Source organism: Anabrus simplex, chromosome 5, assembly GCF_040414725.1.
Source record: "Anabrus simplex isolate iqAnaSimp1 chromosome 5, ASM4041472v1, whole genome shotgun sequence".
NCBI classification, from domain to species: domain Eukaryota; kingdom Metazoa; phylum Arthropoda; class Insecta; order Orthoptera; family Tettigoniidae; genus Anabrus; species Anabrus simplex.
In genome coordinates, this window is record NC_090269.1 from 228710045 (window position 1) to 228725737 (window position 15693).

At 35.9% G+C, this 15693-nt stretch overlaps 1 protein-coding gene across 3 annotated transcripts in view; it reads right to left on the reverse strand.

The window, feature by feature from the left end:
* The window catches only part of LOC136873924 (multiple PDZ domain protein), a 2156217-nt gene that overhangs the window by 1281632 nt on the left and 858892 nt on the right, over window positions 1-15693 (reverse strand). For all 3 annotated transcript variants that reach the window (XM_067147286.2, XM_067147283.2, XM_067147285.2), the window contains one exon: window positions 10019-10523. In XM_067147286.2, coding sequence (XP_067003387.2) covers window positions 10019-10523 — 505 coding nt within the window. The remainder of the gene's footprint in view (window positions 1-10018; window positions 10524-15693) is intronic.

Here is a 15693-nt window from a genome sequence, read left to right on the forward strand (position 1 = left end):
CCATTTAATCAACAATACATCAGCTGGTGTAGAAACATTGCTTTGTTCAACAAAGCACAAAGCAATCTGAAATAATGAAATAATTTATTTTGTTACTACTGAACTGAATACTGTATACTGAATACTGTATTTTATTACAGTACTGTAATTAAAGCGTGTGGTACCGTATTTTAAAAAAAATTTGAAATCAATCTTACCTCCAGTGCATTAAATCCATTATCTGCTGTAACTCGATTCTCAGAACTGCTATTGTCAAGGTCGGAGTCATCTGCTTCAACCCTTGGCAGTAACACAGAATCCACTACTTTTTGGTGTGTTAGATCAAGTTCAGCATCATCTGATTGTAACCACTCGTTCACTCGCTCACCTTACACTGGTTAACATTCTCACATCCTGGAATTTGTTTCACCATCTTTTGCACGTTGTCATCATTTTCCTCATCTTCCGAAGAAATCCCTTCATACAGTTTGTTCCAGGAATTACAAAGTGTCACTGATGTAATCTTTTCCCAGGATTGGGCACACTAATAAATCACATGCTTTATGTTCACAAATTTCAAAGAATCCGTAAGACTTATACCCGATAATTCACAATCACGCAGAACAGATCATAGCAGAAACGCACGATAATGGCGTTTAAATGCTTGCAAAACAACCTGGTCCATGGGTTGAACTAAGGTCGTCACATTAGGGGGCAGAAACTGAACAAAAATATCACCACTTTCCAACTTCCCTGGGTGTGTTGGGGCATTGTCAATCAACAAAATTGTTTTTCTGGGCAATCCCTTAGACTTCAAAAAATATTCAATGCTTGGTACAAACTTTTAAAAGAACCATTCTTCAAAAAGTTGCGACGACATCCAGGCACTCATTTGAACTCTGCAATAAACTGGTAAGGCAGTGACGGCAATAATTTTAAGAGCTCTACGGTTCTTCGACTCTCCTATATTGGCAGCCTATGAGTGCCTGAAACATTAGCACATGCTAAAACCGTAATCCTCTCCTTATTCTTTTTGTGACCTTGTGCAGATTTTTCTTTTATTGATGCTGTACCGGTTGGTACACCTATACGCTGCACATTTGAATTTTCCACCTTAAAGTACTCCTCTACAGCTGAAACTCTGAACTTTAAAACTGAATTAATTCAACCGTTTATCAGAAGATGTCACTGTGTTCATTTCGAATTGTGTTTGTTTACTAATTATCAAGAAGTGTGGACAATCTCTCACAGATGTTTCTTCTTCTTCTTCTTCTTCTTCTTCTTCTTCTTCTTCTTCTTCTTTTATGACCACATAGGATCACTTTAGTCAGTCCGTCGTTCAGGTCTCTTTGAAGGGATTGTTCGGGCTTTGCGGTCCTCCCAGTACTTCTTCAGACGCTCCGATCTTCGTGCCCTTTCCTCAGTTGAAAATGTGCGTGTTGTTGGTTTGTTTTGTGTAAGGGTAAAGCGGAGGTTTGTATTCTTGAGTTTTGTATTCAATTTTATCTTATTTTTGGTGTCTTCTGTTGTAAGGCCTATTTCCTTCAGATCCTCTCTTACTTCTCTGATCCATTTACATCCTGTTGTGGTATTTTTTGAGACGAGATTGTGTTGTACTAGTTGTTTCAGAAGTCTCGAGTCCTGCATCCTCATGATATGTCCAAAGAATCCCAGTCTCCTCTTACGCATAGTATCTGTAATGGGTTCTAGCTCTTTGTACATGACTTTGTTAGGTATTAACCGCCACTGTCCATCTTTCTGATATTTTTTGTTGATACAGGTTCTTCCAATCCTCCTTTCAATTTTCTGAAGTCTGTCAGTCTTTGATTGTTTATTCAGGTAAAAGAGTGTTTCTGCTGCATATGTAGCTTCCGGTTTTATAACTGTGTTGTAGTGTTTTATTTTTGTATTTATTGATAGACATTTCTTTTTGTAGATATCCCATGTTAATTTTTGTGCTTTAGCTAATCTATTTGTTCTTACTTGGATTGAGATTTTTTCATTTAAGTTATGTGTTATTACTTCTCCAAGATATTTAAACTGAGTTACTATTTTGATTTTATTACCATTTATGGTGACTTCTTTTAGCTGTGTTGGTTTTTGGGGCATAATTTCTGTTTTTTCAAATGATATTTTGAGGCCAATTTTATTTGCAATGTTTTGAAGTTCTGATATCTGGGTTTTTGCTTCTTTTATGTCCACTGCTAGTAATGCTAAATCGTCAGCAAAACCCAGGCAATTTGTTTTGATTTTTTGGCCAATCTTTATTTTGGGGGGACATTTTCTAAACCATGTTTCTACCAAAAAGTATGATCATGCACCCTGGTGCGAAGTGATGGAACTTTCCTTGAAGATATTTTGTACTCATAAGTTTTCCTATAACTAAATTTCGTTCTTTCATTTGTAGGTTGGCAATATTAATCTTTCTTTCCGCCAGTTTTGAACTTAGCCAATCCCGAATTTCTTTAATTAATTTTGGACCAATCGTGTCCTCCTTCTTCATATTTGATGTGTAAACTTTAGCCGACCAATAAACGCATGTGGGTGTGTCTTAATTATTCATGACAGGTTTCGAATCTTCCACGAGGGTATAAAAACTGCTGATTTTCTTGTCTCTCGGCCACTCGTACAACATCTAGCTTATTGTATGGAAATATAGCAGGAGGCGGGAAGCGCCTCTTTCATCCGCCAGCAGCTCTTCTACAAGGTAATGGCCGTTTAACATCTTTCTTTTTCCTCGCTAGCTCAGCAGTTTAACCCGTGGGGTAGTTCTGAAACCTTTAATATGTAACCTATAACTTAAAACATGAAAAAAAAATTTCATCTTTGTAAGACTTCAAATATCTTTAAATGTAAATCGGGGATAGAGAGTGCTTTACCCTCTCGAGCTCCCCTTCATTTTTGAGTTGAGGTGACTATGTTTTCATAACTACTTTTCTACTCTTCCCTAATGTGTTAAAATTTTTCTTATACGAGTCACCTCTATAGTATGGGAATAGCCCCTGTGTATCGGCTTAGCGCCACTTAGATTTTAACAAGCTTTCATGTAGGAGTGAAAGTACAAGCCTCCATTCATCTTGATGTTTTTTGGGGCCATTTAATTAATCTGTTCCTTTTCCACGAAGGCCCAGTAGATTGTGTACAAGATACCCCTGTTTCTTCGTAGGTGTGCCTTGAGGGCAGTTGATAGTAATGTTGGTTGTTACCTTTGATATGATCAGAAAATTGAGAGCAGGTTAGCTCTTTCACTTGTGGTAAATGTGCCTCAGAGAGGCTTGAGATTTAAAGGTGGGAGCAAGCACTCCATTGTATTGAGGGAATTTCTGCCCCTTTGGTAATATGTTGGTTGTGAGCTGAGTCAGGAATTGTAAAAATTAAGGCTTGTGGCCCAGATTGTTGAAGTCTATCTAAATCTCGGCTTTCTTGGTCTTGTACCTGATTTGAATTGTTGTTATTTGTTAAAATCTGAAATTTTTATGTGAAAATTGTTAAGTTTTGAAAATATAACCTTTATTGAAATTTTAATTCATCTTTCGGATTTTGTAGTTAGACCCATTCCAGCCCACACCTTCTTTCACCTCTGCTGATCCACCAAAACACAGTAACAGATGCGAAGGATGTTTTTGGCAACATTTAAAAATTTAACCCTGTTTCGTCGGCATTATATACCTGATCTTTTCTCAATGCTTCACTGATCTCTTCAAATTCTGTTTTAAAAACATCAACAGCCAGTGGGTCCATGAAAAGCTTCTCGCGACTTAGATGTACCTAATTAATTATTAAAGTTAAAAACTTTTATTTTATAACTACCTATTCAATACAAAGATAATGCACTCAATTATTTATAAAATATTTTTTTTTTTTTTTTTTTGCTAGGGGCTTTACGTCGCTATAAAATATTCATGAGGTACATTGGTTAATAGGACATGTTTCGTTCGTCTTTGCGAACATCATCAGCTATAAATAACAAAGCCTAAGGTCAGGGCCCTGAGTTTATTTAAATGGTTAAAAATGTCGTTATATTAAAAGAATGATAAAATTGTGATAAAAGTAGTTATATAGTATTAAAATTAGACTGTAACATAGTAAAATGATTAGCATCAAGAATTTTTCATAAAGTACAATGAATATTGATAATCTGAAAAGTAAAAACAATCATAAGGGTTATCAAATTACAAAAGATATAATAGTAGACATTAAAAAGACTTCGATGTTTGAAGCGTGGATTATTTGCAGAGTTGTTGGGTATAAACTTGAAGTTTGAAATCTGAGAAGAAAGAAAAATGGAAGAGTGAAGTAGTGTTTAAAACGAGAATAAAAAGGGGGATGGAAATAGTAAAAGGGGAAAGCTTACCCATTAGACCGGTGAAGATATTTGCTAGCGGTAACAGCGTGAATAGGACAAGGCAGGCCACTTGTTATCGCCTCTAGTGAATTGTGTTGGGTTGAGACAGATAATATTGTAGGCACTAAAATATGTCCATATGTGACGCGTGGATAATGTTGAAAGCATGAACTTTAAATTATTTAAATCTGAAAAGAAGAAGAAAAAAGGAGGAATTGAGGCCATGTTAAGACGAAAATTAAAAGGGGAAGAAAGAGAAAATTGAAAAAGGAAGCTTACCTGCTGTGATAGAAAGGGAGTGTCCGCTGACGTTAGCTGCGTGAGGCAAACTGGCAAGCGGCTTTGTTATTGCTTCTCGTGTTATATGTGTGTATACGTAGAGGCAGGGAGTGAGTCATGTGAGGAGGGGAAGTAGCTGATTCTTTAGACGCGCTAGATGTTCGTGGAGGGGGTGTCAGATGGGGGGGGGGTGATGGAGTAGTAACTGTTGTTACTGAGGAAATGCTCTTAGCGGTTGGATAATTAAAAATGTTCATAAAGTTGTTGTTATTTATATTAAAAAAAGATAGTAATTCTGGGATTTTCTCAATTAATGGGCTTTTGATTTCTGAAATTTCGTTTAAGTTTTGATTTCCATTGAAATGTTGGTCCAAGGATATGTAAATGTTCTCGAACTCTGTCATTAGTTTGCTTTTACTGACGTATTTTAGGATTTGAAGATCTTTTTCAATCGTCGGAAAACTGTGGCCGGTTTCTTCCATGTGAATACTCATGGCGGAATATTTTTTTGTGTTTTGAGGCATTGTAATGTTCAAGATACCTAGTCAAAGAACTGCGTCCGGTTTGTCCGATGTATGAAAAATCACAATGAGTACATTTAAGTCTATAGACACCAGAGTTTGAGAACTTAGTGTGATTACTGTTAACTATGTTTGAATTGAGAAAAATATTATGGTTCGTGTATCGTGTTTTATGAGCGATGTTGATGTCGTATTTCTTTAGGGGGTTGGTGATTTGAAATAGGCCTGTGTTTGTGTAGGTGAAAGCGGCATATTTCAATTTTTTAGGTTTGTCCGGAATTAACTTAGTCGCAGTTTTTAATTTTACCTTATTGATGATTTTGTTAATCATCAAGGGGTTATAGCCGTTAATTCTGGCCAAATCTTTGATGTAATTTAATTCTTTTTTACGATTTACGATTGTGAGCGGGATTTTTAATGCTCTATAAACGAGACTGAAAAATGCAGCCTGTTTATGACATTGCGGGTGTAAAGAATCGTTTCTTATAGTGACGGGGGTGCAGGAAGGCTTTCTATATATTTGGAAATTAAACTTGTTATTCTCTCTTGAGATGTTTAAGTCCAAAAAGTTTAAGGAACCGTTAATTTCATCCTCCTTAGTGAATTTGACATCGTTGTCAAGTTCATTAAGGGAAGTTAAAATACTATTACTATCATTTTTTGAGTATCAATAATAGCAAAAGTGTCATCAACATATCTTAGCCATAATTGGAGGCCATTGATGTTATTAATTATTTTGTTGTTTTCCAAATCATCCATAAAAATATTGGCTAGAATGCCCGAGATCAGATCTCCCATTGCTAAACCCTTTTGGTGATATATTTTATTATTAAAAGTGAAATAATTGTTATTAAGGACAAATTTTAATAGACTAATGGCATTTTCTATTTCACATTTGCTCAAGTTGCTGTGTTTTAAAAGGTTTGTTTCAATAATTTTAACTGTCTTATTTACAGGAATGTTTGAGTACATGTTAGTAATGTCATAGGAAACCATTATGTGGTTGTTCTCAAGGTTGAATTTCGCCAATTTATCACAGAACTCAACAGAATTTTTTACACAAGCCGTGTTGTTGAACTTAAAATGTTTATTAAGGAAATTATGCAAAAATTTTGAGACTTTATAAGAGGGGCTATTCATACAGTTAATAATAGGGCGTATAGGTACATCTTTTTTATGGATTTTTGGTAAGGCTTTTGCAGTTGGTAGTTTTGAGTTCATTGTTATAAGTTTTTGATACTCGTGCTCTTGTAATAAGAAAGGTAGGTTTTTCAATAGGTTCTTCAAACTTCGTTGGATTTTGGGGGTAGGATCTTTATTGATAATAGTGTAACTGCTATTAGCAAAGAAATTTTCGGTTTTATTAATATAGTTGTCTTTAGGTAATAAAACTATTCTGGAACCTTTATCGGCTTTAGTGACGATGATATTGTTATTACTAATTTTATTTCTTACGTCATATATTTGCTTGCTAAGGGTCGGATTTGAGGTGGTTTTCAATTCTTTTGCCAGATAAGGTAGTTTCTTCTTAATCTCGTATCTGATGTCATTGTGTGATTCTACTGGGAGTTTTTGATGTTGGATTCAATTTCCGCAACTGTAGTAATCAATGGAAATCAAAACTTTAACGAAATTTCAGAAATCAAAAGCCCATTAATTGAGAAAATCCCAGAATTACTATCTTTTTTAATATAAATAACAACAACTTTATGAACATTTTTAATTATCCAACCGCTAAGAGCATTTCCTCAGTAACAACAGTTACTACTCCATCACCCCCCCCATCTGACACCCCCTCCACGAACATCTAGCGCGTCTAAAGAATCAGCTACTTCCCCTCCTCACATGACTCACTCCCCGCCTCTACGTATACACACATATAACACGAGAAGCAATAACAAAGCCGCTTGCCAGTTTGCCTCACGCAGCTAACGTCAGCGGACACTCCCTTTCTATCACAGCAGGTAAGCTTCCTTTTTCAATTTTCTCTTTCTTCCCCTTTTAATTTTCGTCTTAACATGGCCTCAATTCCTCCTTTTTTCTTCTTCTTTTCAGATTTAAATAATTTAAAGTTCATGCTTTCAACATTATCCACGCGTCACATATGGACATATTTTAGTGCCTACAATATTATCTGTCTCAACCCAACACAATTCACTAGAGGCAATAACAAGTGGCCTGCCTTGTCCTATTCACGCTGTTACCGCCAGCAAATATCTTCACCGGTCTAATGGGTAAGCTTTCCCCTTTTACTATTTCCATCCCCCTTTTTATTCTCGTTTTAAACACTACTTCACTCTTCCATTTTTCTTTCTTTTCAGATTTCAAACTTCAAATTTATACCCAACAACTCTACAATTAATCCACGCTTCAAACATCGAAGTCTTTTTAATGGCTACTATTACATCTTTTCTAATTTGATAACCCTTATGATTGTTTTTACTTTTCAGATTATCAATATTCATTGTACTTTATGAAAAACTCTTGATGCTAATCGTTATACTATGTTACAGTCTAATTTTAATACTATACAACTACTTTTATCAAAATTTTACCATTCTTTTAATATAACGACATTTTTAACCATTTAAATAAACTCAGGGCCCTGACCGTAGGCTTTGTTATTTATAGCTGTTGATGTTCGCAAAGACGAACGAAACATGTCTTATTAACCAATGTACCTCATGAATATTTTATAAATAATTGAGTGCATTATCTTTGTATTGAATAGGTGGTTATAAAATAAAAGTTTTTAACTTTAATACATTATCTTCAATACGGTCTAATTATGAGATTTATCACATGTAAATTAGATGTACCTGACATATGCCAAATCTATTTTTAAATCTATCTAGCCATCCTGAACTAGCCTTGAAGTCCTTTCCATCATCCCCTAACATTTAGCCTTTTCTTGAATTATAGGACCGGATAACGGTACCCCTTTTTCACACTGTTGTGTGAACCAAAGAAATACCACTTCATTTACCTTTTCATATCCACACTCTTTCATAGTTTTGCGGTTTGGTATCTTAGAGGCAAGCTCAATTAATTTAGATTTTGTCTTTACCCAATCCACCACTCTTGACAAACCAACCAAATAATCCACAGCAACATTTTGCAATATCGCACCATTTTCCACCTGTCTCACTGCTTCAGTTTTTTGTTCAATGCTTACAACAATGTGATTTCGTTTAGTTGAGATCATTCAATAAGCACGCACTTGCCACTGTACTTTTAACACAACTGATGACTGTATACTGTACCTTGCTACTGTATTTCAAAAGAACCTAGTCCAGATGCCTGGGACAGCGTTGGTAGCATAAAATAAGATGCAATAAGAAAAGCATTGAAACTACAGTACAGAACTGCAAGGCAAGTGGAACGACCTTGGGTGAAAGAAAAATATGAATGGAGAAGGGTTGCTGGACTTCCCTGGTATCCTAACAGAAGCTGCAGTATAGTCTGAGCAGTAAACAAGATGAAACTCCCGCAATAGCAAGAGAATTATTAATATCGACGTCTAACAATGACAGAGTAAATTCAAAACATTAAAATAAAATTTTGCCAGAGCATTTCGGTTAAGCCAGGTTTCGGTTAAGCGAAGTTCAGCTAAGCGGGGTTCTACTGTATTTGTTTATAGCAAGAGCAGTTAGGGATTGGAATAATTTGACGGACGGACGGATGGATTCCAAATCATGCAGTCAATTCACACTGTGATTTGTAGCTTGTAATGAGTAAGAGAGAGTAATCATCACTAAGGAGTAACTCAGCTTATTTCTTTTAAACAAAACAAAGCCAAATTTTGTAACTGCTGATAAAACACCTCCTCACTATCATGGCTTAGCAGAGTCGTCAAGGCAGACTGACAAGTTATGACTGATGCTTCTGTATTATGAATTTCTAGTACACCCTCATTGTTTGTAAACAGACATACAAATGACAATAATTCATTAGAAGAATGGGACTCTATGAACAGTTGTTAAGGAAGCGAGAATATTCAAATTGGTTACGCAAATTCAGATATTTTTTGTCACAAATCTCAGTTGGGATCAAACTCACTGTCTTGGGAACAGAAGAAGAACTACTACTACTGAATGTAGTCCTCTTCCATAGTCTTTCATTAACCACCCAGTACCATTAAGTTCTAAGTTGATAAAAACTAGTACAATTGTTCCACCTAGTCAATACATTCAAATTTATCCATAATTCAAAATTGTAAAAAACATCAGATTAACAGTAGCCTACATGTTTTGGCCTCATTAGGCCATCTTCAGCAGTCTAGAAATAATACTGACTAAAAATTAATGTACTGAAAATTGCAAAACATGAATAAAATTTACATTCATATGATATATTTTAAGATACAATAAGTGTACTAAAACATCATTAGATGAGAGATTCACTCAATGTGGTATGGTAAATGCTGCAATTAAACCAAAGGTTGTCTGGCCTCCTATTTGTTACATGATTAGTACCTTTGGAATCAACAATGGGTGTCCAGTGACTTTCGGCTACAGAGTATAGTTTCAGATATTTTTCTTCAATCACGTATCCAAATTACATTTAAAGTGCGTAATAATATTATCTGCATCTTTCATTCATTCAGTGCAAAGCTAATGAGCTATGAAATCCCTTAATTCTAGTTTTTCAGTTTATTTTCTGCCTGTGGTATACTAGTGGGTTTATGATCACTACTATATTCAATAAATAGTTAAAACAGGTAATAAAATTTACAGCTTGTAAATTATTTAAAGACTTCTCCTACTTTATATGGTGTGGTGTTTTTCTATATTTTTGGAACACTATGTACCTTACAACATATCTGGATAGAAAATAATTTCAAAAGTTACAAAATATAGTTTTACTCACACTTCCATCAGGTAAAAATACTTACTTTGCCTCCAACAATACTAATGCCCAGACTACAGTTGGGCTCGCGGAGAATTTCAACTAAACGTTCTGGACCCCAATGTTTGGCCAGCAATACTGAAGATGATGCCGCCGTGTGTCCCTGATGGGGCTGCGTCACAGTCATTGTCGTAGAAGGTTCGCTCGGAGAGGCCTGGGAGTGTGACGGCGGAGAAGTTACAGGAGACGTCGTACTACTATAATAATAATCCTCTAACTTCTCCTCACTCGAGTCTCTCCTGAGAGTTCCACTTTCTACCGCTATCACTTCACTCTCCGGTCCTACTTGCTCACTAACTACTGGCACTCGCTCTTCTACAGTTCGAACCGGCAAAGTTACTGACGGCACAAGGGGGGCACTTTCGGAAACTAAAACAGTACTTTCTGTAACACGACTAGTAATTTGTTCACTAAGTTCAACTAATGGTTTATCACTGCACACAACTTCTGGTAGGGGAACAGTCGCAGTCTCTTGAAGGATATAAGGTGAGCTGAAACAAGAAAACATTTCAATTTAGTTCCTTTTATAACAAGATGTTTACCAATTGTAAAAATGTTTAAATTATGAAAAAAAACAAAATAAAGTAATTCAACATTTGGTTCCCTTGTCAGAAACTGGAGAACAATTTCTAAGCACTGGATATTCAAACTAGAACTGAGCTAAATATAGGGTGGTGGGAAACAACGTGAACTGAGTATATGAGCATTAGAGGGTTGTTCATGCTGATAAATAATTTGAAAGAAATAATTCGATATCTCACGCCGTTGTAATTTTATCAGCTTCTCCAGTTAGCCAACCAGATCGTTTCATGGGCAAATTCAAATGGGCTTTGTGTGGCAGTGTTGCTAAAACTGAATGTGGCTTTTTTTTTTTTTTTTAATGCTTTTGTTCGGGGTGTCGACCCATGTGGATCTTCTGCCCCCACTGGCACCATATTGTATGAACCTGCATGTAATTGGAATGGCAGTAGTGTGGAATGTTGTGTGTGAGGAAAGGAAGATTAATGATGTCACAAACACCTAGTCCCCAGGCCAGAGATATTAATCATTACAATTAAAAAACCCTGACCCAGCCGAGAATTGAACCCGGGGTCGCCGGGTGATAGGTGGACGCGTTGCCGCCTATACCGCAGGGCCAGATTGCATGTGGCTTAAGACCATGTAGAGAGCCAAGCCGAGAAATCAGCATCAAACATAAACACACCGTTGGTTTCAGCCAGTGTCACCGTAGCGTATTTGCTATGCCGTGATCCTGTCAGCTCAGAGGTCTGTATTCAAACCCCTTCTCCGGCGAAGTTTCATTTTTCGACTGGTGCTCTCATACAGGTCTTAAGCCACGTACAGATTTAGCAACACTGCTGTGCAAAGCCCATTTGAATTTGCCTGAAAAGTGATCTGATCTGGCTAACTCCAGCAGTTGATAAAATGGCAATGATGCAAGATATCGAATTATTTCTTTCAAATTATTATTATTTTTATTCTTTTTTTGCTACTTGTTTTACGTCGCACCGACACAGATAGGTCTTATGGCAATGGGATAGGAAGGAGCTAGGACTGGGAAGGAAGCAGCCGTAGCCTTAATTAATGTACATTTGCCTGGTGTGAAAATGGGAAACCATGGAAAACCATCTTCAGGGTTGCCGACAGTGGGGTTCGAACCCACCATCTCCCGGATGCAATAAGACCTATCTGTGTCGGTGCGACATAAAGCAAATAGCTGATAGCTGAAAAAGACTATGAGCAAGTGACTGAGGTTGACAGAGAAAAGAAAGATATTTATAAACCATGCTCCCCATATTTAAGCAAATACAACATCTGACTTGAGCATTGGTCAGTTAAAGGAATGCTTTTTGGTAGCAGGGCAGTTACTACAAAATACACCTGGAATATCTTAAAAGGGTTAGGTATCCCCAGAAATAAACTTTACAACATCATAATAGGCATTATCAAAGACTCGTTCAGCATTCTGCACTACCACCTTTATGTTTCATAATTGTTAATCTAGGCCACTTTGTGTGATAATCTGCTATGAATGTGTTGCATTCTATAAAGTCCAAGCAGGTCTTTTTACTTGTGCATACAAAGAGTTTTATTATTTTTTCCAAGTTGTAACATTACGTCTACTAGCATTTTTTGTAAAATTCAGGATCCTTGTGGTAACACACAGTACATGTGCTGATGTTCTTGCGAAAATATATATATATATATATATATATATATATATATATATATATAAGTAATTGGTCTGAATCACAGCTACCTGAGAAATATTTTACTTAATTATAATTTCAACAAGTAATTGGTAGAATTACTTTTTTTTCTCATGGGGCCTGAATGATATCAAAGTTTGCAAGGAAAAAGATATTGCTTCATTTTGTGTTTTTTTTTTTTTTTTTTTAAGCATAGATAAATTAAATGACTCTAATCTTTAGGTCAGACTAAAAACTTTTAAAGTAGTTTTTTTCCATAATTTTTCCTTTTAGTTAGTAAACCATCTTTGGTGACAGGGGCACTTCAGGCAACAGAGGATGACAGCTGTCCTAGCAGAGCAATAACAAGTAAGCTTGTGATTTTATGTTGCTATGGGACCTCCTGTTTTACACAGAAACCGAACTACAGGGCCGAGGTTTTCCATTTCTTGCCCCAAGTGGACTGACACTAATATAGTGTACAAAGAAGCCTTCAGAAACTAATTCACTGAACTCATTTTGTTACCAGTGTCTTAAAAATCACAACTTACACATTTACTACTATTACTACTATTGGCCCGTCGACAACAAGTATATTCTAATAGTTTATTTTTATTATATGTTGATATTGATGTTTGTTTCCAATATTAATGGAGTATCAAATTTTTTGTGACATTAATATTGATACCAAAATATTGTATTGAATGTAATATTGATTGCAACATCCCTACCTATCCTAGGCTTTGTAGTTTATACCCTTAGCATGATACCTTGCGAGTGCTGGGGATACAACAATGCCAAACTCTCACTGCAATGTATGTTAATTACTAGAATATAATTATTACAATTTTATTTCAGGAAGTAAATAATGAATAAAAAATTAGATTTGATAAAATGTACTGATTACAAATAAAAAATTACTAAAAAGTAATCATTACTTTTACTCCATTACTTTTCAATGACAACTTTTTAAAGGTAGGTAGGTCTGAGCTTGATTATCACAGGTTGTGTTTTTTGTGTTTTCATTAACATCATGAACAAGTTTATAGTTTTATGCTTGCTCACAAAGCTACATAACTGCTGATGTAAAATAATTTGTAACTGTATTCTACATAGCAGTTTGTTCCTCCAACAGTCAACGTGCACTTGGCTCATACACTTTAAACAAGATATAGCTAGAGTTTATCCCTTTATGTACTTCCATGAATGGAGGAGGATAGGTTACTTAGGAACATAATGGACTCAGTCATGGCTGGTAAGTGAAGTAGAGAGAGACCAAGATGGAAATGGTTAGACTCAGTTCCTAATAATTTAAGAGGTATGGAACTAAACAAGACCATAGAGCTATTTACAAACAGAGGATTGTGGACTTTACAAAGGTGAAAAATGAGAGTATCCTCCTAATTCAATACAATAAATATTCCGTCATTAGATGGAGTAAACAAATTCAATACTGTACAGTATCAAATTTTTTGTGACATTAATATTGATACCAAAATATTGTATTGAATGTAATATTGATTGCAACAAGTATATTGCAACAATGCCAAACTCTCACTGCAATGTATGTTAATTACTAGAATATAATTATTACAATTTTATTTCAGGAAAAAATCGCAGTACAATACTGTACAGTATTGAATTTGTTTACTCCATCTAATGACGGAATATTTATTGTATTGAATTAGGAGGATACTCTCATTTTTCACCTTTGTAATGTGAAAACCGTCAATACGGAATGATTCTAATATCTTGTAATAGAGGATTGTGGAGGCACTTAGTCAATTCATAGAGGCTTGCAGACTGAATGCTGAAAGGCATAACAGTCTACAATGAAATGAAAGGAAAAGTATGTATGAGAGAAACACATCAAAATTAATGTATTTGCTGAAGAGTGGCATATCACAGAGAAGAATTACAATCAATTACATCCATGCACACAAGTAATCATCTGGAAGAAATATTCTTTTCAGATAACACATACACATTACTGCACATTATGTTGAACTTTTATTAAATGTGATATAGGTCTGGAAATACAACTATTAAAATTAAAAAAAGCATAGTCTGAAGACTGTACAGTATTAATTGTACTATTTTCAGGTCAACTACACTGTAAGGGAAAATAAGCTTCAGGGACTTAGGATACTTTCAGCATAGGCTGGAGGTAACAGACAAGCAAGTATAGCAAACTCCCGATTATCTGGGTGCGGATTATCCAGTTTGTGGGATATCAATGCACCCCCGAGTTCATTGCCACGGCATTTTCAATACGAGTGAACTGCGCTCTTGGGATTTGAGCGCACTCTTGACTGCAAGTGTGCTGGTGGCATGTTTTATTCAAGAACTGAAATGAAAACCTACAACCTGTTTTCCAGTCTTTGACCGGGTCAGGGATGTAATGAATGAAACATATATAGGCTGTTATTACAATGGGGTCGCCACTCCCAAGGTGATATATTAATGAGTGATATATGCTATGAAATGATAATGGAGAGTGTTGCTGGAATGAAAGATGCCAGGGAAAACTGGAGTACCTGGAGAAAAACCTGTCCCGCCTCTGCTTTTTCCAGTACAAATCTCACATGGAATGACCGGGATTTGAACCACGGTATCCAGCAGTGAGAGGCCGACGTGCTGCTGTCTGAGCCACGGAGGCTCTTATTCAAGAACTAAACACTAAAAACAATGTGCTGTATAGCAGTTCTTTGTTGGTGTTCTGTGACAGTAAATTTTAAAACAAAAGCTTGAATTAACTGAAAAGTTATGAGGAAGGAGAATCAGTAAATTAGAGAATTATTAAGGGATTGGAATTTTGTATACTTTTGTACTGATACCTCAAGTATTTTACCAACAATACAGTCATTTTTATATTATTGATACAAGTGGTTGTTGAATGTGTTAATTATTCAACATTATTGCATTTTCAAACAGTATTGTTAAGTTCTGTATTATTAAAAATGATGTTGTGCATTAAAATGCAGAAGTCATACTATCCATGTTTTCAGTTATCCGTGCAAATTTGTCCGGTGATTAGCCTGGATAATTGAGAGTTTGCTGCAGCTCAATAATGACTGCTGGAATATTCTCAAGAATTCATAACAAAAAGATAAAAGGAAAGGAACCCACCGCACACAGCTGTTCGTATGAACCATCTTTGGCGATAGGGGTGTGTGAGGCCACGGAGGATGACAGCTGACCTAGCAGAGCAATAACAAGCAAGCCTGTGATTTTATGTTGCTGTGAGACGTTTTATATGGAAACCAAACCACAGGGACGAGACTTTTAATTTCAAAAATCCCATGAGTTGGCCACCTAGTAAAGTAATGTCCAAGCCAAGACACAGCCAATGTACAAGGGATTACTGAAATTAAAATTCTTGTCTCTATGCGCAGGAATGCTTGTAAAACTGGAGGTCTATTTGCCTGCTCTGAAAATGGGAAACCATGGAAAACCATCTTCAGGGCTGCCG